General features: G+C 37.8%; 1 protein-coding gene across 1 annotated transcript in view; it reads left to right on the plus strand.

Annotated features, from left to right (window-relative positions):
• The window catches only part of ITGA4 (integrin subunit alpha 4), a gene marked incomplete at its 5' end in the record, with an annotated part of 82,925 nt that overhangs the window by 9,503 nt on the left and 45,892 nt on the right, over nt 1–27,530 (plus strand). The window contains 9 exons of the mRNA XM_082841518.1: nt 12,460–12,566; nt 12,663–12,792; nt 15,102–15,169; nt 16,444–16,573; nt 17,987–18,072; nt 18,869–18,931; nt 19,023–19,160; nt 23,029–23,140; nt 27,262–27,356. Of these exons, the coding sequence (XP_082697644.1) occupies nt 12,460–12,566; nt 12,663–12,792; nt 15,102–15,169; nt 16,444–16,573; nt 17,987–18,072; nt 18,869–18,931; nt 19,023–19,160; nt 23,029–23,140; nt 27,262–27,356 (929 nt within the window). The remainder of the gene's footprint in view (nt 1–12,459; nt 12,567–12,662; nt 12,793–15,101; nt 15,170–16,443; nt 16,574–17,986; nt 18,073–18,868; nt 18,932–19,022; nt 19,161–23,028; nt 23,141–27,261; nt 27,357–27,530) is intronic.

Here is a 27,530-nt window from a genome sequence, read left to right on the forward strand (position 1 = left end):
TTATAAGAAAGTATGGTGAGAAGATCTAATCTGTTTAGGAGATTGAGGTGATGTCTTCCTAAGGAATTGATGTTCTAGTGGAAAACTGAAAACAACAACAACAAAAAAATCAAGAGTTAGCCAGAGGAAGAGGTTATGGGAAAGGGTGCCAGACAGAGCAAACAGTGTATATGAAGACCCTGAGGTCTCTGAGAGGGCAGCATCTTTGGACTGAAAGAAAAATGCATACAGTTGAACTGTGGAGTGTGAAGTGGTGATAGGTTGGAGAAGTAAGCAGGGATTATTTGTGTTACAACTTGGTAAGCTCTCTGGAAACTGAAGCAGCCCTGGCTGTCAGCATGCTCGTGTGTGGTTTCACGCTCTTCCTCGGTGTGTGCACAGTGCAGTGGAGGCTGGTGCTGGGTGTTGGGCTGGGGGTAGCAGATGCTCAGTTGGAGGTGTTGGCTTCAGGTGGGCGTTGTGGTGCCGAGCAACAGAAGGCACACCCTGACGCAGGCCCACAAAAACTTACCAGGGCCCCAGCTGTCCTTGTGCTCCCTCACGGCTGCACACTTTCCCCTGGGCGTGTGCACTGCAGTGAAGCTTGGTGGTGGGCAGAGGGCTGGTGGCATGCAGATGCACAGCTGTAGGGCCGAGCCCTGAGGCCGGGCGCAATGGTGGGGTCAGCCACAAGGGTCTAGGCTGGTGTCTTGCACTTGGGCTTTGGTGGGTACAGGGAGGGGCTCAAGTGGCTGGCTTCCTATACTAGGGTAGGCACAGAGGCCTGGGATGACTGGTGGTGTGGTTTCTGGGCTTTTCAGTGAGAAAAAAAGGGAGTGGGGAGGAGCCCAGGCATCAGTTAACACTAATACCTGTGGGGCAAAAGCTGGCAAGATCTGCAGGGGGGCCACAGTGGCTGTACTGGCCTTTGGCTTAGTGCTGAAATCTGCTGTTTTCCTGCAGAGCAGGTCTCCGTGAACTGGACTTTGTAATTATTAAAGGAGAGAGACGAAAAAGAAGGTTTCAAAATGTTACCCAAGGTTCTGACTTGGGCTGTTGGATAGATGATGGTGCTATGTCCTGTGAGATGTAAAAGTAAATATCTGGAAATCACTTGGTTGTATGGGTCTGGAGGGCAGGAGTGGTCTATAGGGCAGTTCAGAGTTGAAGGTAATTGGCATAGAGATGGTAATCAAAACCATGGAGATTAATGAGTTTAACCTGGGAACTCTGTAGGCTGAATAGATCATCAGGCCCAGAAGAGATCCCAGAGGCTTCCTACAACTTGAGAGGCGGCTAGAACAGTGTTGCTCAACTCTGGCCGCAACCTAGGTTCTCCTGCAGAGCTTTAAGAATACCAGTGCTGGTGGCCTCCTCCTAAACTAATAAAATCTCTGGGGGTGGGTCTGGGGTAGGATGTTGTGATTTATAATAAGAATATATTGATATATTTGGTCTTCACCCGCATTTCTGGCACAGAGATCCTAAAACCCTTGGAGTTTTCTAGAGTGATAAATATATCTTTTGTTACGTCAGTGAGATGACTTTAGGACCTAAGGATGTGGCTGGTTGCCAGTGGAACCAACCATATGATTAGATAGTTGGAACTTTCATTTCTATCCCCCTGACCTCCAGCAAGAGAAGAGGGGCTGGAGGTTGAACCAGTTGCCAATGGTCAGTGGTTTAATCAATCATGCCTATGTAATGAAACCTCCATAAAACCCCAGAAGGACAGGGTCGGTGAACACGTGGAGATTTAGGACTAGTGGTGCATTCAGAGAAGACCTGGAAGCGCTCCCTGCAAGTTCCTCATGCCTTGCCCTATGTGTCTCTTCCATCCGGCTGTTCCTGAGTTACTTCCTTTTATAATAAACTGGTAATCTAGTAAGTAAAATGCTTCTTTGAGTTCTGTGAGCCACTCTAGCAAATTATTCAAACCAAAGGAAACTTCAGTAGCTGGTGGACTTGAGATTGGTATCTGAAGTTTGTGCGTGTGGGGGGAGCAGGGGTATGGGAGGAAAGCAGTCTTTTTAAATTTTTCATCTATTTTAATCAGCTGTTAAACAGATACACCCGGTGTATTTTTACCTTTCAGGTTTCTTTTAAAAGTTCTATTACCCATTAAGGAAATTTTGTGTTAATTTATTAAAGTTGCCTAAATTTCCTAATACTATAGAAGATAGTCACAAATTACTAAATGATAGTAAGCTATTTTTTGGTGTTGCTCAGTAATGCACTGTATTTATTTTTCTCTTTGTACCTTTTGACTCCCTTCACCATTTTTCCCTCCCCACCCCCACCTCTAGCAACTACATATCTGTTCTCTCTCTCTCTATGAGCTTGTTTTTTTTTCTTTTTTTTAGATTCCACATATAAGAGAGATCATACAGTATTCGTCTTTCTCTATCTGACTTATTTCACTTAGCATAATGTCATCGGGGTTCAGTCATGTTGTTGCCAATGACGAGATTACATTCTTTTTTTGGCTGAATAACATCCCATTGCATATATGTACCACAATTTCTTCATCTACTCATCCTTCAGTGGACATTTAGGTTGTTTCCCATCTTGGCTATTATAAATAATACTGCAATAAATATGGGGGGTACATAATATTTTTTTGAGTTAGTATTTTCATTTTCTTCTGATAAATACCCAGAAGTGGAATTGTTGGATCATATGGTAGTTCTATCTTTTATTTTTTGAGGAACCTCCATACTGTTTCCATAGTGACTGTACCAATTTACATTCCCACCAACAATGCATATCCTTTTTCTCCACATCCTCACTAACGTTTGTTATCTCTTGTCTTTTTGATAATAGCCATTCTGATAGGTGTGAGGTAATAGCTCATTGTGGTTTTGATTTGCATTTCCCTGATGATTAGTGATGTCGAGCATGTTTTTATGTACCTCTGGTCCATCTGTATGTCTTCTTTGGAAAAATGTCTATTCAGGTCTTCCACTCAGATTGTTTGCTTGTTTTGCTATTGAGTTATATGAATTCTTGATATATTTTGGCTATTAGCCCCTTATCAGATATATAATTTGCAAATATTTTTTCTCATTCAGTATGTTGCCTTTTCTGTACAGAAGTTTTTTAGTATAATGTAGTCCCACTTATTTATTTTTGCTTTTGTTGCTTTTGCTTTTGGTGTCAGATTTAAAAAATCGTCACTAAGACCTATGTCAAGGAGCATGTAGGACTGAACCCTTAACCTGTGGGATCTGACATTATTTACAGGTTAGATAGTGTTACAATGGAGTTGAATTGCAGGACACCCACCTGGTGTCAGAGAATTGCTTGTTGATGGTGTGGAAAAACTTCACACACACACACACGTTGGAATTGGGTGCAGAACCCTTAGTAGTGCATCAGGAGTTTCCAAAGGTCCCCAGATGATTCCAATATTCATCCATGGTTGAAAACCATTGGAGAAGAAAAAAGAGCCTGAAAAATAGATTGAGAAGGAAAAGCCAAAGAGGTAGCTAGGAAATCAGGTCAGTGTGGCACTATGGAAGTAGAGGAATGGGAGATTCTATAAAGGGGTGAGTGGTTGGCAGTATCAAAAGTTGCCAAGAGGTCAAGCTAGGTAAGAACTTAGGAGGTTTCGTTGGATTTAGAGAAAATTGGTTCATTAGTAACCTTGGTAAGACCAGTTTTAGTGGTGATACCAGACTTCAGAGGGTTGAGAAGTGAGGAGTGTGAAAATATTGGTGGCAGATGTCAACTCTTTTAACTGGGTTCTTCCTTTATTTATTAAATAAATTTTATCAATTACTTATGCTGGTACTGGGAATAGAAAGGTGGCTAAGATGGCTAAAGCCCTGAAAGAACTCAGTGACAGGAGAAACAGGGAAACAGATAATTACTTACAAGAAAACGTAACATGCATAATGATAGAGACACACAATGGGGAGAAGAAAGTGTTTGGATGATGAGAGAGGTTTTCCTGGAAGAGTAATTGAGCCAGTTCTGACCAGTTTTGATGAGCATGTAGTAAAATCAGTGAATGTGAAATGAATGGGTGCATTTCTCAGATATGGGTGGGATCCTCTGGGGCTTGCTGTATATTTCAATATTGTTCCAAGAGGTCTAGGCCAGCCTTGGGTTCCAGACTCTGCCTACTCTACCAGGCAATCTAAAGAATACACACTCCTGAGATAGGAAGCTTGGAACTGTCTTTCAAACAAGGGGATTTTAATTTTAGGAAGAGCTGGAGATATCAAATTAAATACGGAAGTGGACTTGCAAGTGACAGAACTGGGCTCAGTAATGCAGTGTGTTGGTTCTGATGCTCTCAGTTTATCCCCAAGAATCTTTTTTTAATGACTTGAAATCTTTTTCATATAATTTATATGAAATACTGTAATTCTCAATGAATATGTTCAGAAGTAGTGAGAGTATAGATTTAGTTATCAAATCTCTTTTGCAGGAAATATTTTGTGAAGTGGATTAGACATGTCCTTTTAAAATGATACCCTTTGTAGAAGTCTCTTGTCAATATCTACCCTCTGTGAAATCTTTCTAGGTCTACCTCGCCCCAGTGCTATTCTCTGTTTTCTTGTGACCATTTTCTAGTATTTATTAGAATATCATTATTTTGTCTGCAAATCATTGTCTCTGCAACGTATTATCCCACAGTTTAAACCTTGAATGAAAAGATGTCCTCTGTTATTGGTAACCCCTCATCTCAGTCTGATCCTACATTGATTGGTACAGAATGATGCCATGGACTCTCTGACTGATTTTTACTTTTCTCACTTTTTTTGGCGGTATGCGGGCCTCTCACTGTTGTGGCCTCTCCCATTGCGGAGCACAGGCTCCGGATACGCAGGCTCAGCGGCCATGGGCCTAGCCACTCCGCGGCATGTGGGATCTTCCCGGACCAGGGCACGAATCCGTGTCCCCTGCATCGGCAGGCGGACTCTCAACCACTGCGCCACCAGGGAAGCCCTCACATATTTTTAAACCTTGTTATTCGCCTGACCTCCTCCTCCATCCTACCCTGTGAATTCCAAAACCAGGCTCAGAACTTCAGTATTGACCACTGAGCATTAAATGAGGGCAGGTTTCCCTGGAGTTTTTTTTCTGTTTACATTTTTGCATTATTCTTGTTTCAAAGACACTCAAAATGGTATCTATATATTAGTGATACTTTTTCAAATGAATGCTTAAGTCTAAGAGATTAGTTGAAAACCATGGAAGTACAGAATTTTCTTTCCTTATTTTCTAATGTTGGAAGTTAATGTTATATAATAAGTTATTATAGAAATAGAATAAGATTATTAATAATGTTGATACTTGGATTCATTTCCTGATTAACAGTGAAAAGTACTAATAGCAAATCATTGTAAAGTGGTGTACGGTGGTGGATGACAGTATGGGTTTGAATCCTTCCTTCCCCCCTTACAAGTAGTGTGACTTTGGGCAAGATGCTTAGTCTCCCTTTGTTTCAGCTTCTCCATCTGTGAAATTGGGATAATGATAATAATACCTGCCTCATAGGGATATAACAAAAATTATATGACTTAATATACATGTTTACATGTATTAAAAGTGTGCCTGGCACATACAAAGCATATAATGTGTTATTTATTATATAAATAATTCTATAATTATTGTAAGAAAACATTCCTTCTTTAAATTATGCACAGCAAATATATCTGTTGCTGTACATTTTTCTGCTGTCCTTAGTAAAAATACTTGTATAGGTTTTCTGTAGGAATTTAAAGAAGTTTGGCCCTAAGGCACCTGGAGGAAACCCCGATCTTAGGTTCAAGCTCACCAGCAGGATGGTTTTCTAGGGTTCTGAAGCCTAGTGATGTCTCCGGATCAACTCAGATTCATAAAATTGCAACCATCAAGCTTGCCTCTACTGCCAGAACTTGTTCACCTCTGTGTGGAACTCTCTTCCTAAATACAACACAGTAAAATAAATACAGTTATTAAATAAAAAATGTAATTAAAATAAAATGAAATAGAGGACTTAAATAGCTGGCTTTTCAGGCCTGTGATTATAGGAGTTGTTTCTCACATAAATTGAGCGTGATTATCAGCCATTATCAGATTTTTATTAGGAAGTCGTAGAATATGACACTTAAACATATTTTTCCAGAGAAAAAATACTTCGAGAATGGTTTCTAATTTTGATGTTTAATTTGATATTTTGACTTTCGTTTGCCCCTAGATGACTTGGAGGAAATGGTCTTGGAAGTTTAGTACTTTCATGTCCCATATCTCCTGTAAAACTTGGGTATTTCACTTTTCATTACTCCAAGTTATTGTTATTGCTGTTAAATTCATGAACATCACTGTTACCTTTCAGAAACATCTCCACCACATTTTATTAGATGTGTGGGAAAAGTACACAGTTTAATATAATAAAAATAATATAATGAATTTAATAGTAATTAGTGTCTGATAAGTAAAAAACAAGCAGCCATTTGGCTTAAAGAGCTGAAGGAAGGCTGCTGATCCAACCTCACAACATTGTGAGCTCCCTCTGCTGGTGTGTCCACATCAACGCAATGTGGGTACCCTGGGGAGCAGAAGCATTTACATTTAATGAACACCTACTAGGTGCCAGGCAGTCTTGTATGCACAGACACAAATTTTCTGTAATTTTTATAACCCTCCAGTGGTAGGCCTTGTAATCTGGTCATCTTTGAATTGGTTCGTTTGCTTTTAATCCCATATGTTTTTTCTATATTCTGAATCTTGGTAAATGAAGGAATTGTATGATTATTTTCACTCGGTAATTATTGCTTCTACAAATAAAGATATCTTGCATGAATGAACAAAGAATCTTTATAGAACCTTTATAGAACATAGAATAGAACAAGGGTCATTTATTTTTCAGGATTATTTAAGAAAAATTTCTAGTGGAAGAGTTTGAAAATACAGGACTCATCTTTCAATGGAATAGAGCTTCATGTTAAAAAAAGAAAAAGTAATTGGTGGAAGTAAGGTCTTTCACTATTTTTCTGAAACTTGAAAATTATGTCACATCTTTTGAAAGATCAGATAAATGCATGTGTTCTCTTAGTAGCCAGAAGGCCAGTCTGAGAGCCCCAATCAAATGTCTGAACTGATGAAGCTACAGCCCAGTAACGCAAGCAGATAAACCAAACTTGTCATTGCATCCAGAAGTCCCAGGCTCCCCTACCCACAAAGTGTGTCACTCAAGCTGTCAAAAGGTTACAGAAAGAAGGCCTTTGAGTCTGGTCTTTCCCCTTGGTCCTTCCTCAGTGTAAATGCCAAAATATTGAGAACTGATCTCAGTTGAGGAAAAGGTCAGGGTAAGATAGGGACCAAGTAAGTAACATTTTTTGTGAACACTAGAAAGTTGACTGTATAGTCTGTGGGCAGACTTGTGATATTTTACACACTTTCATCTGAAAAAACAAGGTTTAGAAAGTAAAATTTATCCAGATAATTCATATGTCTGAAATATGTGTACAGGTCTATTGTATATACTCCAGATTAGTGGAAAGTAACTACTTTTAGATCTTCAATTTCTAAAAGCTTCTGATTTCCTTTTTTTAAAAATTCTTTTCCATTATGGTTTATTACAAGATATTGAATATAATTCCCTGTGCTATACAGTAGGACCTTGTTGTTTGTTTTATATGTAGTAGTTTGTATCTGCTGATCCCAAACTCCTAATTTATCCCTCCCCGCCCTTTCCCCTTTGGTAACCATGAGTTTGTTTTCTGTGTCTGTGAGTCTGTTTCTGTTTGGTAAAAAGTTCATTTATATCATATTTTAGATTCCACATATAAGTGATATCATATGATATTTGTCTTTCTCTGTCTGGCTTACTTTACTTAGTATATTAATCTCTAGGTCCATCCATATTGCTGCAAATGGCAGTATTTCATTCTAAAAGGTTTTGGTTTTTGATTCTAATCTTTTCTGTTTACCAGCCCCATGGATTTGGGCAAATCACTTTACTTCTTTAAGATTCTATTTCCTCACCTGTAAAATGGGATCGATAACACTGTCCTCTGTTGCTACTCTGAGAAATAAAAGAGTTAATGTGTATGGTAAGGGCTCGCTGACATTGATATGCCACAAATATGTTAGGGAGGAGGATATATCCCATGACATATGTGCAACTTAATCGTATCTTTAGCTTAATCCTTAAAATAATAATGTCAGCATCAGCTAATGTTTTCTTGCTTTCTCTGCCAGGCTCTAGCCCGAGCCCTTCACATATACCTCATTTAGTCCTCAAAATCCTTGCAGAACCCCTCTGAGACAGGCACTTCCTGGAGGCCCAGCTAATTCTCAGTCCTACATCATCCTACTCACATATCGCACTTTGTAAAGATCTTCAAACCTGCAAACGCTGTTTTCCTTCAGACCATCAGTTACTGTCTTAAAACTTAAGGGACTAATATTTTGGAAGTAGGAGAGAATAGGAGAGAAGGAAGAAGACCTTTCCAAAGCTTAGATCCCTGAGAGTTTGGTGAAAATTTTGTAGTAGTATCCTCTACTAGAGGATTTTGTGGTGGTATAAGGGGTTTCAGAATTCCCTCCCTCAGCAAATACTTTGTTCCTGCCTACTCCATGTAAGGCCCTGTTCTGTGCTGTGGGAATGCCACAGTCAACAAAATAGTCAGTCTGCCCCCATGGAGATGACAATCAAGAGCAAATATCTAGTCTTCCATAGTCTCTGTCACATTTTGGCACTTGGAAAAATGGCACTAAAACAGATGATGTGAATAAGAGCAAAAAAGACAAAGGGGGGGAGTGGTAAAGAATGTACCTAATTGGCTTTGTACTAACATCCTTTGTATCCATCTATCAAAATTACTGCTTATTCACATTTATATACTCATGTATGCACTGAAACAAAATCAATAAGTGGAAATAAAAACTGAATAGTAAGCATACATTTTTATATTTTCTTTCCCAAATGAAAATCGAAAGAGGAAAAAAAAGAAAGGGAAAGATGGGCTTAATTTTTAGAATAAGGGTTATGGTTTTTATGTGCTTTATATTTTTAACGTCTACTGGGAAAATGCGTTCAACTGCGCTAAGAATTAGTCATTCTAGTTATATAAAAGCATGGAAAATTATCACATGTTAATTTCTGCTGACCTCTTTTATGTTAAACCATGTAAAGTACTTTTTTCAATTATGAAGCTGATTTGATTTTCTGAGTTTAGATCAGTAATGTATGAGCTGAATTGAAAACCAGATTATAAATCATTTCAGCATGACATTTGGATAAAATATAATCTGCGTTTATTTATGGTGTTCTGTCAGGGAAATTCATGAGAATTAGCTTTCTCATGACAGTTCTAATGATCATCATTTCTGAGCAAATCAGAAATACTGTATTTCCACATGAAGAAAATTGGCTTAATATTTGATATCCTATTCCAATATTTAGGTGAAACCAAGGAGGGCAAAAAGGTATTACTACTATTTTCTAAATGGAGTAGTTCCTTTCACATATAACACAGGAAATGACATAACCATGTACATTGCAGAGCAGTTGCTCACAAGCCCAGCTGCACACTACTGTTACTGGGGAGCTGTTTGAAAAATTCTGATGTCTGTGTCTCAACCCAGGCACATTAAATCGGAGCCTCTGGGAGTGGGACCAGGTGTCAGTATTTGTTCCAAACGTTCCCCCCCAACCATCACCCCAGGTGATCCTCATGTCCAGTCAGGGCTGAGAACCACGAGAAAAGGCGTGGCCTCCAGAGCAAGGAAGTTAAGGCAAAGCTCTGGAGGGGCCCTGAGTATAAGTTGGTGATGTGAAGGGCTGACCTCTCTGCCAAGATTCTGCAGGCATTACAGAAGTAAAGGCGAAAAGTTGCTAGAAATGAAGACCCAGGTCAGTAGTGGGGATTTATAGGCTGTTCTTTGAACTGATAGTGTCTTGTAACCAGTGCTGAAAGTACCTCAGGATTCTCTTTGCTGTTGGGTGCTACTCTGTGGCAGAAGCAGTATTAGGAAGTGGAAAGAAGAAACCTATATAAGCATGAGTCTGTATGTCTGTCCACTTACTAGAGTTATCTAAGTGTGTGACTCTAAGTGTGAGAATCTGAGCAGTGATGACATTGTGATGTCACCTGGTGAGGCTAAAACTAAAACAGAAAGGATGCAATGGGGAATAATCTGTGGACACAGAAAACAGTTTTATAACACAAGAGTTTCTCTAGTTTTCATTTTAAAATCTACAAATAAGAGAGCTCAGCTAAGAAACAGATGACAATTCACAATTTTTGTGCATAAGAACTTTTGGGCCATTTTCTTCAGCAATTTACATGGTATTTTTTAGTTCTAAACTATTGTATGTTTACTACGTACATACTATTATGTTTTTAAACATTGGGGTGGCATATCCAGAACACTAAATTTGTTCCTAAATATTGGCCGTAATCTTAATGAAACTGTCCATTAAATATACCACATTTTAACAGAGATAATGTGTTATTTGTGAACTCTGTCCTCTCCTGTCCTCAATTTTCCTTCTGCACAATTGCTTAGTTAACTGAGTGTTGACTATAATTTGAGAAAGACTTTGGTATTTTCAGAGAAGATACTTTGTTGAAGTATCTATTGGGATAAATAATAACTTCAGCTTCAGGTAGACAAATCTACCATTTATCATCTATTTTTGACATTAGTTAAAAAAAAAACAACTGACAATTTTAGCAAAAAGTCAAACTGAAATTTGCATCACAATGAAAATTTAAATTTATTTGTCATTCTTTCACTTTCTTTCAATTACGTTGGCATTGTGTAGCCACGGTAACAACTTTCTATGTTAGACCTTACCCATTCAGTAGTGCAACATAATTGTCTTTCCCTCTCCCTTATTCCTTTCTTTATTAACTTGAATATAGAAACCTTATGCTTCCACCTGGACCATCCTTGATCAAGGTTTGGGCTGCAGCAATATCCCCTTCCCATTCCAAGTAGACATTGCTAATCAACCCCAGCATTCTTTTTCCAGACAGATCCTTAGTCGTATTTCTCTGTCTCATGCTCTTGGTGGGCACTACCAATAGGTGGGAGTTGACATTACTATTCTCCAAGAAAATTGGCCAAAAAAAGATTATCCATATACCATCGTAACAATGTTCCAGATCATGAGAATCACCTGGGGTAATCAGGGCCTCACCTGGACCAACTAAATCACTCTCCAGAGACGGGGCTAGGAAACTTTCTTCAGTTTAGCTGTGTTGAAGGGTTGGTTTGTCCTGAACAACATTTTAAGAGAACGAACAAATGTTCATAAAATGTATGCACAAATATCTTTCCACACTCCTTAAAATCTCTCTTACCCAGGAGACTTAACTGCAAATAATTTCACTTTCTAATACTAACCTCATCTATGAAAGTATTCTGAGTTTGCCCAGGAAGCATTATCTAGGGGTCAAGGTTATAAGTGCTTGATGATTTAAAGTGTGGTCCTTATCAACCTATGAAAACTTGGTACCAAAATTAAGTTAAAAAAAAAAAAGTTCCATGTCCCTATCCAGTCAAATTGATGCAAATGTTTTTATCTGCCTTTGTAAGGGAACTGTCATGTGGCAATTGAAGTGGGTGGAAATAGCAAAAGGAATCTTAATATACTGTATCTTATTCTCCCCCAAAATCACTTACTTGAAATCACATTTAATACAGGATCCCAGCTACAAAGCAAATAAGTCACTTTAACAAAAAGAAAAATTACTGGGCTGATCACTTTTTCTTGCACAGTTTAGAAGTATTGCCCGTGTGTAATATTTTATTTTTGGCTTTCTGGTTATTCATGCCTTTGTGAAAGTGCCTATTGACGTTGTTTCTTTGCTAAAATAATCCAGCTTTTCAAAGTCTTTTTTTCTTTGTTGAGAATGTCACAAACCACTAAATGTAAACCATAGGGCAGTTTGTTTTAAATACTGGCATTATTAGTATGCTAATTATACACAGCTGCTTTCCACATGCTCCATCATCACCTCCAGCTTCAACAAATTGTGACTTAAATGCTGAGGACCATATTGTAGTCCTTCTAAATGTCTCAGAACAAGAAACGTTTAAAAAAAGTGCTCTGGAAATGTTGCCTACATTGCTAGATAAATGATCAAAACAAAGATGACATTCTTTGCCAAGTATTACACAATGCAGTTGGACTTGCACAGCCAATGTTGTTTTAAACTGGTTTCCCCTCTCTTAGTCATGTTGGTTAGCTATCTCCTATATCAAGACCATCTCTTCCTGGTGTTAGCAGTCAGAGGGCATTTCTACAAACAAAAATCACCTGTGAGAGAACAGTTACGTTGGCACAGATTAACTGACGGTTACCCCAACAATGTGCACCAAATGTATGATGACAGGGAAGGAGGGAAAGGGGGCATTCCACAGAGGGCTGAAGGAAAAAACACTGGGGATAAGCTTGCGTGTTTGTTTGCTCTTGTAGAATAATATTGTTTTCAAGATAACTGATGATAAAATTATTTTCAAATGCTGTAGGTAGCCCTAATGGAGAACCTTGTGGAAAGACTTGTTTGGAAGAAAGAGACAATCAATGGTTGGGGGTCACGCTTTCCAGACAGCCAGGAGAAAATGGCTCCATCGTGGTAGGTTATTGAAATTAGTCCACTGATCACATCGTGAAATCAGATACCCTGGGTGTGACTTTCACATCATATGGTCTACTTTTATGTTTTATTCAGACTTGTGGGCATAGATGGAAAAATATATTTTACATAAAGAATGAAAATAAGCTCCCCACGGGTGTTTGCTATGGAATGCCCTCTGATTTACGAACAGAGCTGAGTAAAAGAATAGCTCCATGCTATCAAGGTAAGGCATGGTTTTGATATTAACTGAATCAAGAGAAATAAGTGAATGCCTTTAAACATTTTTCTTCAATTTTCAATTTGGGATGTTTGGTTTGGGGTGGGAGGATCTTTGAAATAGCTCTGTTTCCTTTAACTACTCAGAGTATTATTTCCTTTTTTATCCACTTGCAGTTGTTTTAATTTTCAAAAATGTACTGTGTTTTTAGGACTAGGAATTCTACAATTTAATTTGAATAATTTTAGCATCTAGTCGAGCATTACCACTTTAGCATTAAATATATTTTCTATTCAGTATAAGTGAGTCTAATGCCCAGCAAGTGCAGGACACTTCAAATCATGAAATAGATTGAAAAATACGATCAGAAGCAGGAAAATTGTTTAAGTTTCTTGCTTTACCTTTAGCTTCCAACAAGATTTAGAAAGATCCAAAGTATAAATGTAAGCAGACCTTTCCCACTCACTGTCTTTTTTATTTCCCCAAATTTACTTGTTTTCCTTGACATTGCAAGGGATTGGTATCTTAAGTTTGAAAGGTCTTTCCCATAAAAATTTTAGGTCATGGTTAGTGCATGCAGAGCTAGGACATAAACTGAAATGAGCAAAGTTAGAGGTAAATGTCAACAGAGTATTGAAAAAATGATACCTGCAACAGAACTAAAATTCTGAAAATGTGTCTTTGGAAAGGATAAAATATATATGAATGCCAAGTTCCAGTTTTTCTAACCAAAATGATTATCCCAGTGTCCAAAGGAAATTTCTATTACTTGACAAAACTTGGAGCAAGTATGCAAATTGAGTTGCTTTTATTAATATTGGAGTCTTTCCTCCCTGGAATTTGATATAATAGAAAAGATTATATCGTCTGTATTCCTAATTTGCCTTTAAATGCCAAGAAGATAAAAGGTGAATTTTAACTTCTCAATTGCAGTAAAACTTACTCTAGCTATTATCCTCTTTTTCATAATAGTTTATGCTTTACACTTTAAAACATTTCACAGTAGAGGCCTCTCTCCCTGGCTGTAGCGGCCTTCATGGTCATTTGGGGTCTTGCAGTCTCTCCGTAATGTAAGCCTGACCAGCCTGAGTCATAATCTTCAGTTCAGATGAGGCCTTTTCCCTTGTGAACTTGGTTCCCTTTAAAATCAAGTGTGCGAATGTTCGACAATAGGAATTAGCTGTATAGGCTGAAGGAAACCTGTCAAAGGACAGTCTAGTAGAGATGCAAGCTAAAGACAGCCCTCAACTGCAGCACCCCTCCCCACCTAGCTGGCCCCATGTCTGGGGCTTTTAATTGCCCCAGAAACCACTTCTGACTATTCTACTGGTGTGAAGTGATGCATTTGACCACTTAATGTTCTGCAACTCTTGTCCTACTGCTGGCTGGTCCCTTCACAAAATGCTGGTGCCTCCCTGGGTGTAGATTTCAGTCCTGTACATTTTCTCATGTGTTCTCTGGGTGACTTTGTACATGGACATCCAGTGTCCATAGATGACAATGTGCACCACCCCCAAATATATATATATATATACACACACACACACACACACACACACACACACACATATATGTATGAATATATATGTAAATAAATATATGTATAAATATATACCTAGCCACATTCTATGAAAAAACAAAACATGATGGCAGAAACCTAAGACACCGAAAATTATGGTAATATTTTTTAAATAAAAAAATATATATAGGACCAGAGAAGATATAAAAAGGAATGAAAAAGCATGGCAGGGAGTGGTCATTATAAATGACAGCAATTTATTTAACATTTCTGGTTAGCAAAGCCAAAATGAAGATGTGGTCCTGTATCTTCACAGAGGTTTACTTATGTCAGTTCTTCAGGTAAAGCAAGTTTTGTGCCCCTAGTAAGTTTCACAAAGCAACCATTCATGGGGGCTTTGTAAGAAGAGACCCTCCATCTCCATGCAGATCTTGACTCTGTTATTTTCAGCCAGGCAAAAATCTAGGAAGCCTATTTTAAATGGAAACCTGAACTGGAAGCCACAAATCCTACCTCTGTCTTAGATACTCACCTGACAACTTTTTGAGTGTATGCTGCATGTTCTTCCCATGGAAAAGAGGCTGGGTAGATTTTTCTATTGCTATTTCACAAGGATATTTTGAAGATCAACATGGAAGATATTTGTGACCTTAAATTTTAGCACTTACTATTTTTTTTTAAATAATACTGTAAAAGAGCTCTTAAAAGGTATACTTACAAGGATTTATAAATAAAATTATGCAGATTTTGTCAGTTTTAAAATGAAATCGTGAATTGTTTTTCTACTTTATTTTAGATTATGTGAGAAAATTTGGAGAAAATTTTGCATCATGTCAAGCTGGAATATCTAGTTTTTACACAGAGGTAATTGTCCCAAAATAGCTGCTATGGATGTTTACATATAGAATTTTAATTTGACTTAGAAGATTGATATTATGCTTTGAAGAAAAATTGTATAATACTCAAATAATATGTCTCTTAAATTTGAGTGTAATACAACTTAATTTTCACCACTCAATATTCGACATATGTATTGATAAAATATTAATATTTAGATGGCTGTGTCACGCAAGACCAACTAAAAGTCTATACTAAAGAAGGTTACTTTTATGAAGAATTTAATAGAAATCAAAAGTAGCTGTAGTTATTTGTTAATTTAAGCATTGAAAATATCTAGGTGTGTTATATTTAGTTATTAAATTGCTGGGGGGAGGAAGCGTATGAGTTAACACTTTTCATTAGAAGTGTGAGAACTGGGAGATTTAAGAACTTAATAATATCCTCTTAAATGAGATATGGTCCCAAACTCTATTATTCTTTTTCTAACACTATCACATACACAGTGAAAGATCACAATTGTACTCAACTCCTAAATCTCCCAGTTTCTCTCAACAACCCATTATGAAGTTATGAATGTTTTCTAAATCTTTGTAGACAGGTCGTATCACGCCTGGGGTTAACAATTTCCTTAAATATTGCCTAGTGTGGAAAAATAATAATGCTTGCTTTCTTTCTATTTAAATTGACCTTTTTTTTCAAAGTTTGGATTGTTTAGGAAATTTAGAAATGTTACATAGCTTTAACTGCTGAAAAGTTTTCATATTTCACCAGACAAGTGTCTGCTCTTTCCTTTCTTCTAAATTCCTACGTTTATCATCAAGTATGCCCCAATTTCATTTGAGTTGTTTTTTTTCCAAGCTAACATTATTAAGGAACCTATTCATTAGCTTTTTGCAAATTGAAATAAATTAAGTCCATTTTTTACTCTTTGGCAACACACAATTGTCTCTGTAATGAGCACTAATGAGTTACCCAGATAGGATTTACTTTAGTAGAAAACCACATTGCCTTTCTCCCCAAAGCTTACTCTAGTGTTCAGTGATTCTACCTTTGATTTTAAAGTCCGCTGATGAGCATGAAGTGAGAGTTTCAGCGTTTCTTCTCTGAAATTCTCATTTTAGGTGAAAATTCATTAGCTAGCTTCTCTGGCTTTTTTGATGTGTTTTTAAACTCATAAAATGCTTACATTTCAGAAATTTATAAACATGTATTTTTGTCACTCTTAAAGTGTGTATCTGGAGGAGGTTTTGGGTGGTGAGATTAAACTTTTAAATGATGATAATTTTTTTTTCTTACAGGACTTAATTGTGATGGGAGCTCCAGGATCATCGTATTGGACCGGCTCTCTTTTCGTCTACAATATAACTACAAATAAATACAAAGCTTTTTTAGACAGACACAATCAAGTGAAGTTCGGAAGTTATTTAGGTACTATAAAAATGGACAAACTCGAATTATCTCTGCCTTACAGATACGAGTAATTATAAATAAGGGAAATTGTATCTTCAAAAGATCAAAATGGGGCTTCCCTGGTGGCGCAGTAGTTGAGAGTCCGCCTGCCGATGCAGGGGACACGGGTTCGTGCCCTGGTCCGGATGCCATGGAGCGGCTGGGCCCGTGAGCCATGGCCGCTGAGCCTGCGCATCCGGAGCCTGTGCTCCGCAACGGGAGAGGCCACAACAGTGAGAGGCAGGGATACCGCAAAAAAAAAAAAAAAAAAAAAAAAAGATCAAAATGGCCAGTAGTAATTAAAAAGCCATTTCAGAAACTCCCTTTTTAAGGATATAGTCTCTGAAACTTCAGTTAACTTAATATTTTACGTATGTAACTATTATCATCAATATATAATTCTTAGATTGGAACTCCTGGTTTAGCTTCCTCTTTTGCAGTAAATCACTTATAAGCTTATATCTTTATGCAGTCAACTTGTTATTATAAAGATAGCATCTATTGAGTGCCTGTCATCTCCTAGGAACTTTTGTAAGCACTCTACATGAAACAACTCATTTAATCATGAATGGATGAGTAAGTATAGTTTCTTCAAGGACCAACTGAAAGTCAGTGGGACTGCGGACAGCATTCTAGACAATGGGTAACATTATGAAGAATATGGGTCTAAAAACAGCCCATTGACCTTTGCCTCATAAGTTCTTAGAATATTTCCCAGAGCATAACTATTTTTATCATTCTTATTGTAATTATTTCTGAGTATAGGCTGTTCACATTTGAAGTGAACCTCCCCCCCCATTCATACAGAAGGAATTTATTTTAAAATGGAGGGAATTCAGTTACAGTTCAGCATTTACTTGTTTATGGTTGAAGGATATCTTGAAACATTATTTTAAAAATGTAACTTAGTATTATGCCTTTTATCACATAATAAAATAAGAATATTTTACCTTTTGTGTAATCATACAGTTTTATCACAATCGGAAGGTTTCAGGGCAAGAAAAGTTGAAGTTTAAGAAGACTTTTTTTTTTTTACTTAAAGTTCAAAATGTTATATTTTATATACGCTAAAATATTTCTGTTGTAATCGTAGAAACTACCATGTCCTAATATACAGAGACTAACCCACATGTAAAGGTGCCATCTTCAGTTTCTAAGACTTAAACATATAAGCCATAGTAACACACAGGTTAATAATTGCTTAAAGCATATAAAAACCAACTTTGAGTATTGCTATTCTAAATATTCTTAAAACTATTTACTGTCGTCATTTTGAATTCAGTCTCATTTAATTATGAATGGATTTATGATCCATTCTATAAGTGGATTTATGATAATGAATTGTACCCATTGCGAATGATGATTCTCATACTTGTCTCCATTTTCTTGAAGGATACTCGGTTGGAGCCGGTCATTTTCGGAGTCGGCACACTACCGAAGTAGTTGGAGGAGCCCCTCAACATGAACAGATTGGTAAAGTAAGAGTTACATTTTTATATTTATTTCTTCTAAAAGGTTCATATGGATTGCATGAGAGAATAAGATATTACAGGAGGAACTGCAAAAATTCTAAGCAATGAAGCTGGAAATGATGAGAAGTGTGCTGCATTTAGTGGGCGAAATTTAGTGTGCATTTAGTGTGCTGCATTTAGTGGGGAAAACGGGCGAAAGGCGTATGGCTTTTAGATACAATTGAGCAGGAAAGCTTTCAGGAAGACTACATAAATCAAATGAGGCTCTTCTTTCCTATGAGTAATTGTTTCTGAGATAGAATTGTCTCAAGATGTCCAAGGAATACATTTATTGGTTAATAAGTTTATAGCTGAAGGCAAATCAAGGCAGCTACATTCCTGGTACAACTGTGGTAGGACCAGAAAGAACAAAATGTTATTTCTCGTTCTAGTTTTTGTTACATTGCTGCATGAACATGACTTTGAAGATTGAGACAAACAACATTTTCTTTTTTTTTCTTTTAATTGGAGTATAATTGCTTTACAATGTTGTGTTAGTTTCTGCTGTACAAGGAAGTGAAGCAGCTATATGTATTTTCTGTGCTCTCTAAGGAAACAGTAAGATTGTTCCTGAGAAGGTAGTTTTTCAAGGAAGGCATGTTAATGTGAACTTGGTTCCCTAAACCTTTTGTATCACTCTGAAAATGATTTTTCAAAAATATATTTGAGCAATTACAAGTTATGAAAATTAATGTTTTCATTGACTGAAACATTTTTAATGTGATAGCAGTCTGACCTTTCCGAATTCTTTTCCCCATTGCAGGCATACATATTCAGCATTGATGCAAAAGAACTAAATATCTTACATGAAATGAAAGGTAAAAAGGTAATATGTCTCTACCTTCGGTATCACTGAGGGCTTTGGTGAGTAATTCTGCTTTTTTCTCAATGACTGGATCTGGTTTGCCTTGGAGCAGCTTGGGTCTTATTTCGGAGCTTCTATCTGTGCGGTGGACCTCAACGCAGATGGCTTCTCAGACCTACTTGTGGGAGCTCCCGTGCAGAGCACCGTCAGGGAGGAAGGAAGAGTGTTTGTATACATCAACTCTGGCACTGTAAGTCTGATTGGCTGCAAGTTGGAAGCCATGTGTGGCATTTTGATTGAAACTGATGCTTTTCTTATTCCAAAGTTCTGAGACTATAGATTTTTAGGCTTATTTTACTGATGAAAGTAAAAATTGTGGTGTTGTACTGATGCTTTAGAAATGAAATGGAATATGATGATGAATGGGCCACTGTCCCATTTTTTTTAAAAATTTTATTTATTTATTTATTTATGTTTGGCTGTGTTGGGTCTTCGTTGCTGCACGTGGGCTTTCTCTAGTTGTGGCAAGTGGGGGCTACTCTTCGTTGTGGTGTGCGGGCTTCTCATTGCAGTGGCTTCTCTCATTGTGGAGCACGGGCTCTAGGCGTGCAGGCTTCAGTAGTTGCGGCACGCGGGCTCAGTAGTTGTGGCTCACGGGCTCTAGAGCACAGGCTCAGTAGTTGTGGCACACGAGCTTAGTTGCTCCGCGGCATATGGGATCTTCCTGGACTAGGGATTGAACCCATTTCCCCTGCATTGGCAGGCAGATTCTCAACCACTGTGCCACCGGGGAAGCCCCACTGTCCCATTTTGATATCTTGAAAGTATGAGATCAATTGTCTGGAGTTTCCCTATGCACAGCTTGTATGTGTTCACTGAAGTAGTTGAAGTTTCTTCCAGTTTTATTATGATGCAACTCTAATTTGAAAGAATGATTTTTATATAGCCCTAAAAATGTGAATGTCCTATTGGTTTGATGGTGAATGTCCCTATGTAATTTGGTAATTATAAAACACTACTAGAGGGTTTCCCTGGTGGCGCAGTGCTTGAGAGTCCGCCTGCCGATGCTGGGGACATGGGTTCGTGCCCCGGTCCGGGAGGATCCCACATGCCGCGGAGCGGCTAGGCCCATGAGCCATGGCTGCTGAGCCTGCACGTCGGGAGCCTGTGCTCCGCAACGGGAGAGGCCACAACGGTGAGAGGCCTGCGTGCTGCAAAAAAACAAAACAAACAAACAAAAAAACACTACTAGAAGTAGAAGATAAAGTATGAAATGTTTTTAATTTCTTGATTTGAAAACAATTGGAAACAAGATATGTTTTGATAAGATGTTAATTTGCACAATTTATATAGATTATATTCCTGATAAGAATGTAAAATTGCCATAGTTTATTCCAAAGTAGATACAGTAGTTGTAGAAATAGGTGTTTACTTGCTTATGGTTGAGTTTTCAATTCTGGGGGGTGTTTTGGAATAGAAACTGACCACTTGACAATTCAATTTAAAGAGTTCTGCTGGCCTTATCTTGACGGTCTATCTTCCTGGCATCAAATCAAAAGAAATCATTGATAGGGCCTTAATGGGGTCTTCTTGGCCTGTTTCTGTGATTTAAGAGCAAGAACAGGTTTGTGAGAAAATTGGTTCATTTCTTAAGTCACAGCATTTTCATTTAGGATTTAACAAAGTAAGATCTGTTTCCAGAAGGTATTTTTTTAAAGCAGTTGTTTCAGAGCATTTAGTAAGTATTTAGCACCAGGCTAAACTCTTCACAATTTAAGAGCGAAAATACTCAGTCTTACAAAGCTGGGAGATTCTTAATGTTCCAAATATAGAGCAGGAAAGTTATTCTCGTGCTGGGATTTCCTCGACTGTTTAAACCTTAATTTTAATAGTAAAAGCATATCATCTATGAAGTGATCATTCATATCTTAGTAGTAGTGAAATCAGACATTACTCTGTCTTATATAGATATTTCACATTTTCCTATCCATAAATGGTCTTCCTTATGCTAGCTGCATACTTTTCTTTCTCTTTAAACTAAAGTTTTTGAGAACAGTTTAAACAGTAACATATATACCTAAAGTAAGGCAATAATAGAAACGTTTTTCCCACTGAAATCTTAAGCAATCCCAATATGAAAAACAGATAAAAGTGAATTGCCTTTGCTTAGAGGGCAAGGGAGGAGATCTACCCATTCGACTGTCCTCTTGTTCGCCCCTCACATCTACATCACTCAAGAGAGGGCATCGCTGTTGAACACTGGGGTTAATTTTATAATTGATTTCAGCTTTTAAAACCTCTTGCATAAGTTATTCTTCTTTTGTTGCCTTCCAACTTCCTGTTTCTTAACTTTAAAAAGACACTAACCACTACCTGACATTATATTATATATTTATTGGTTTGGTTTGCTGTTTGTCGGTTCTTCCGTTGGAGTGTAGACACCATGTGGAGAGAAATCATCTGTTTTATTTACTACTGTTTCCTCAGGGCTTGAAAGAGTCCTGGACAAGTTGGTGCTCAGTAATTGTTTCTGCATGAACTCAAGAAAGAATGATACTTGAATGAATCTGGCTTCCACCTACTTCTGCTAAAATAGCTCTCAGGGGTCCCCAGTGAACTCTTGGTCACCATTCTGTGCCTGGAGAATACTTGAAGAATAGTGATCACCACTTCTTGAAGCTCTTCCCCTGGAACTTCAGTGCCTTTGTGTTGTTTTAGGTCTGCACCTTCTCGTCCTCGCCTCTTCTGCTTTCTGCTCTTTACATTAGGCATTTCTCTAGGAGCAAAACAAGTATAGGAATTTTTTAGTTGGAAAATAAAAGGTGAAGGGCACTTCACAAGGGGAAGAACGTGTGTGCTATGGAAATGAACAGACTTGTTTGAGAAGAGGGAAGGATCTATGATGAGTAGTGCATGGGGTTTGCTTTTGGTTTTTTTTTTTTTTTTTTTTTTTTGCAGTACGCGGGCCTCTCACTGCTGTGGCCTCTCCCGTTGCGGAGCACAGGCTCCGGACGTGCAGGCTCAGCAGCCATGGCTCACGGGCCCAGCCGCTCCGCGGCATGTGGGATCTTCCCGGTCCGGGGCACGAACCCATGTCCCCTGCATCGGCAGGCGAACTCTCAACCACTGCGCCACCAGGGAAGCCCTGGTTTTGTTTTTAATACAAGGGAGTGACGTGATCAGAGTTTGGAAAGAGGTCTGGCAGCTGTTACTGCGACAGCTCCTGTTGAAACATTATTGAGTGTCTAACTGTAATAACTCATCTTCCAACTTCAGAGACAACAGTTGACCAATCCATGCTTCAGTGCTGCTGGAAAAAGATCACCTAGGCCAGCTTCAGTCGTGTCACTCCTCAACTCAGAAACCTTCAGTGGCTCTGTCTTGTTTTCCAAATTGAGAGTAAATTTCTCCCAGCCTTCAAAGTCCCACCCCATAAGACTGCAGTCTGACTTTTTTCGGCCTCATTCATTGCACATACAGTTGATTATAGCCAAATTCTTTGCAATTTGTGTTTTGCTGATTATTTTCTCTGTATATCAAAACTTTGCCCATCCTTCAGTAGCCACCTTGACCGCTACCTCCTTTTCTGAAATCTCTGCTGGCTCTCACAGTTAGATATGCTCTCCTTGCTTGTCAATATTGCAAAGCAGTCTGTACTTCTAAGGCATTTAGACTTGGACTATGCCTTTTTAGACTTGGACTATGCTTGGACTATGCCTTTTCTGCAACTGGGGGCTTCTTCAGGAAAGGGAGTGTCTTATACAGACACTGCCTTGTCCCCTTTCACCCATTCAGTCTTTGCACAGTGCATTGCCTTTGCTAGGAACTCACTAAATATTTGCTAAATTGAATTATCAAAATGATTTATTGGATTTTCAAAGCTAGGGATCATGAGTTTGACAATTTTTTTTTGTCCTCTGAGCTCTAATCATACTATTATATGTGTTGACATACTTGACAAATATTTATTGAATTGAACTGAGATGTGTGTACTAAAGCTCAGGCTATAGTTTGTCCAACCTGTTTGAAGCATTAAGAAAAAATCCATACCCAATTACAACAGTAAATCATGTGTAAAGTTGTGTTATAATGACACCTTTCTCCCCCTTTCTATCTAGGGAGCAGTAATGAACGAAATGGAAATAGAGCTCATTGGAAGTGACAAATATGCTGCAAGATTTGGGGAATCTATAGTCAATCTTGGCGACATTGATAATGATGGCTTTGAAGGTAATTAAAAGTATCCAATTTGGTACATGATTTCCACTTTTAAAGTGGCACATGGAAAAGAATATAATTGGAGTTTTATGTTGTTTGTCTTTCTATAGAAAATGGAGGCAGACTGGTATGCTAAGTTTTTTTTCTTTAGTGTTATCCCTGATTTCTTCTCAGTTGCCAGCTATCGTTTCTTACTACTGTTAATAAAGAATGATATTCAACATACCTTATTTCATTGCTTCTAAGGCACCATTGATTATAAGTTGTTTTATTATAAGTCATTATTTTATGTGCCCCTGAAAAAATGGTGCCTCTTAAACTGCGACTCACTTTTTTTCTATTTTAAGAAGGACCCTGATTTCAGGAATGTGAAAATGTGGAAAAAAAATGTGCATCATAGACTCACTGGATAACAGTATTTAACTATCAGTGTAGTAAAGACACTGACAAAACCCAACAGAGGCTGGCCACAGAGCTGGAGCCGGGCTCTGAAAGCCCCCTTGCTGTGCCAGGCTTTCCTTGTTCAGCTGCCCTGTTGTGGGAAGATTTGGGGATCCCAGGAGAGAGTCCTGAGCGGTGTTAAGGGGGCAACCGGCAGACTCAAGGACAGTGGATATTTACCACTCGATAGGGGTGCGTTTCAATAATGGAATAGATGGTCTCATCAGAACTGTGACTGTTGCCTAGATATCAGTCCTGCTGTTGAAGTATCTGTCTCTACCAGCCTTCCCTCTTAAAATTTGCTTTTTGTTCAGTCTAGTTCTAAGAGGTAACTAAGTCTATTAAAACTGTGCCTAAAATGATGAATGGGTTTGAAGGGAGAGTGTATAGTTCCTCAAGTTCAGCAAATAAGTATTCGATATTTTCAGGGCTCAGAATTGTCTTCTAGATATGGTCATTGGCAATTGGTATATGGTAGAAGTAGGTCAGAATTTACTTGGATACTGGACATAAGTGAGGGAGTACTGTAAATTCTCACTTTCTTAATATCTTCTTATGCCTAAATGCTTCATTCTACTTTAAATGTATAAAATGTTATTCTACAAGGAGCAAGCTAGTTGGTTATTGAATATATGCTTCCAGTGAGCCCTCTTGAATGTAAGATAGCGTAATTTGGTATACAAATATTACCATTTCTGGATTTATTTTACTATTTTTAAAACAAAAGGAGAGAAAAAGTATACATATATATTTCTATGGTTATGATTACACATAAAATTTTACATTAAAATATCTAAAAAATGTTATTATGATGTTACATTTCACAAGCAATCAGCAATTCTGTGATATTTATTGAGGACTTATTTTTTGTCAGTTGTACCGTGCCAGGTGTAGAGTATGTGCCGTAATGAATGTAAATGAAGGAAATAGTGGCACTCCTTTTTATAGTTTTACAATCGAATGGAATATAAGATTAAGACATGAAAAAATAAACATTATATAAGTGGTAAATTTAGACCCAACCTAATAAATATCTGTGAAAAAAACCATGTTTTTGCACCTTGATATTTCATATATATTATATAAAATAGTAAAATTCTTTCTTTTAAAAACAAAATCATCATTTAGTAAAGTACTTATTTTGTTTACTTATAATTCCTTCTACATCCTCTTTTAATTGACACATCCAGGGAAGAGTATTCACTATTTTGGATGTATTAAAATATTTGAGAATGATTTTTCATTTCTCATGTGAACATACACAGATGGTTGTTGCATATGACAGGATTTCCTTCTTTTTTATGGCTGAATAGCATTTCTGCTTTGCCCATGGCTATGTGCTTTCTACATTTTAGATATTAGCCAAGACCATGCTGACTTGGAAGTAGGCTCAGTGTGTTCTAGCTCTTCACTGAGGTCTTTAATTCCACCATCTCACTCTATCTGCCTGGGTGAGCCAGCAGGGCATCTATGTTTAATTTTTCATTATGTGATTCCCTATTCTTTTCCCCATTTTCTAACTTAGTTTGTTTTGCTGGGATATGAGTGAAGTTACTTCACATTCATGGCAGAGTGTGTGGGATTGTGTAGAAAAGAGATGAAAAACCCACCTGTTCTTTTTCCTTCCTTCTCCAGTCTTAGATGCAAATCAGACTTAATGTTCTTTTACTATGCACAGCTTTGTGGTGTTTTGCATAGTAGACCTCAGTAATTTTGGCGTTCATGACATCATTTTTTTATTCTTCAAAAGAAAAAAATTAGAATATATTTCCTGTGTCCTTAGGAAAGCAAAACAAGCCATTTCCTAAGAATATAACCAATCAATTTGGCAAGAGTCCAGCATAAAAATTTCATTCAAAAGTATGAGAAAGTTAAATAGGTAATAGACAAACCTATTCAACCAATGTGACCAAACAGACAGATGATAGCATTTTAGCCATAAAATGCTTTTGGCAAGACCACTTATTTTTGTTTTTTTATGTTGAGCCCTGTCATCTGACTTTTAGACTATATGTTTGAATATTTTTTTGAGCAGAACCATAATAAAGTTCTGCAGCTGTAAACTATATTATTTTATGTGCTCCTGAAATGCTTATATATTATCAAATCATATATTGAGCACTTCTTTCACACAGAAGAGGAACATGTGCTAAGAGGGGAGAATGTTGGTCACAACTTTATTGTTCATGATTTTATAGAACATGGTGATGGAGAGCAAACGTTGTGGAGCCAGACTGCAGGGTTTAAATCCCAACTCTACCACATCCTGGCTCGGTGACCTTGAGTGAGTTACATTCTGTGCCTCAGTTTCCTCATCTATAAAAAGTGAGGATCAAAAAGAATTTGATAGAGCTGTTGTGAGAGTTACACGAGTTACAGTGGGTTATGTGAGAATAACATGAATAACGTATGTAAATCCTCTAGCGCAATGCCTGCATTATAAACAGTATATAAATACTAGCTGATGTTAAGATTGTTATGATCATACTAATGATAATTGTTATGGTTTATACTAACAGTGTAGTAAATGTTCAAATGGAAAGTAAAAACAGTTGTCAGATATCTCTGTTTATTCTCTCTGTTTTGTCCCAATGGTGTTGCATAGGCATGGAAAAACATTATTATTAACATGTATTCTCCTTATTTCTTTAATGATAGCTAGAACTTTAGGATATTATATAATAGATCCAAGTGTCATCTTAAGAAGTAAGAGTTTGGATCTATATATAAGCTAGCCAAAGACCGAATATACTTCAGTATCTTCTGCTTGGAATTAAATTGATCTGGGCCTTCTTAATAGTTCAGTACTATATGTACTTTGTATTTATAGCACTTAAGCAACCATGTTATTCGTAGTTTCTATTTTCTCTTGGTTTTCTTATGTGAAAACATACCCTTAACAGATACTTTACTTTCATTGGAACAGGAATTAATTCAGAAGTCATTTTGCAGATAAAGTAAAACCTAGAGCTCAAAATAAGGGTTCTTGTGGTTATAGTATTTACAGTGATAATAACTTACTGTGTGCTACACACTGCTCTAAGCACTTCACATGAGTTACATCTTTCTATGCCGAGGATGAGTTCTCTTACAATCCTGTGCTGAGGTGAGGGAACTGAGATACAGAGAGGTTAAGAAATGGGCCCAGCATAGCACAGCTGGGCACGAGGGCAGTGCTGGGGTCAGGCCTGGCCATCTGGCTGTAGGACCTGTGTCCTTAACCATTCTGTTAGCCTATCTCTAAGACCCTAAGACTCTAAGCTTCTTCCACGCACAGACTTACCTGTACAATCCACTACATTGTTATGACAGTAACAGTATTTTATAATTTTTTTCTGTCCAGTGAGAAGAGTGTCTTTGTTTTGTTTTTTGTTTTTGCGGCACGTGGGCCTCTCACTGTTGTGGCCTCTCCCGTTGCGGAGCACAGGCTCCGGACGCGCAGGCTCAGCAGCCATTGCTCACGGGCCTAGCCGCTCCACGGCATGTGGGATCTTCCCGGACCGGGGCACGAACCCGCGTCCCCTGCCTCGGCAGGCGGACTCTCAACCACTGCACCACCAGGGAAGCCCAGAAAAGTGTTTTTTGATAAGGAGTTTCTTACATGATATTAATTAAAGAGCATGAAGGTTAGTTTTCAGAGTTGCATTCTTTGCATTAAGAATTTATTTTCTGTCATTTAAATTCTTGAATAGATGTTGCTATTGGAGCTCCACAGGAAGATGACTTGCGAGGTGCTATTTATATTTACAATGGCCGAGCAGATGGGATCTCGTCAGCCTTCTCACAGGTAGGATAATACTATTCTATTAATACTTTCAAAAGAAGCATTGGTAATAAAATCCTTCTTAAAACTTCCAGCGTTAATGTGGACTTATTTTTTTTAATTTGGTCTTTCAAATACTTAATACTCTTTCACCATTTTCTTATAATAACAGTAGATGGCCTCATTTTTAAGGTCGTT

This window comes from Leucopleurus acutus (assembly GCF_964270905.1).
Source record: "Leucopleurus acutus genome assembly, chromosome: 6".
Classification (NCBI taxonomy): Eukaryota; Metazoa; Chordata; class Mammalia; order Artiodactyla; family Delphinidae; genus Leucopleurus; species Leucopleurus acutus.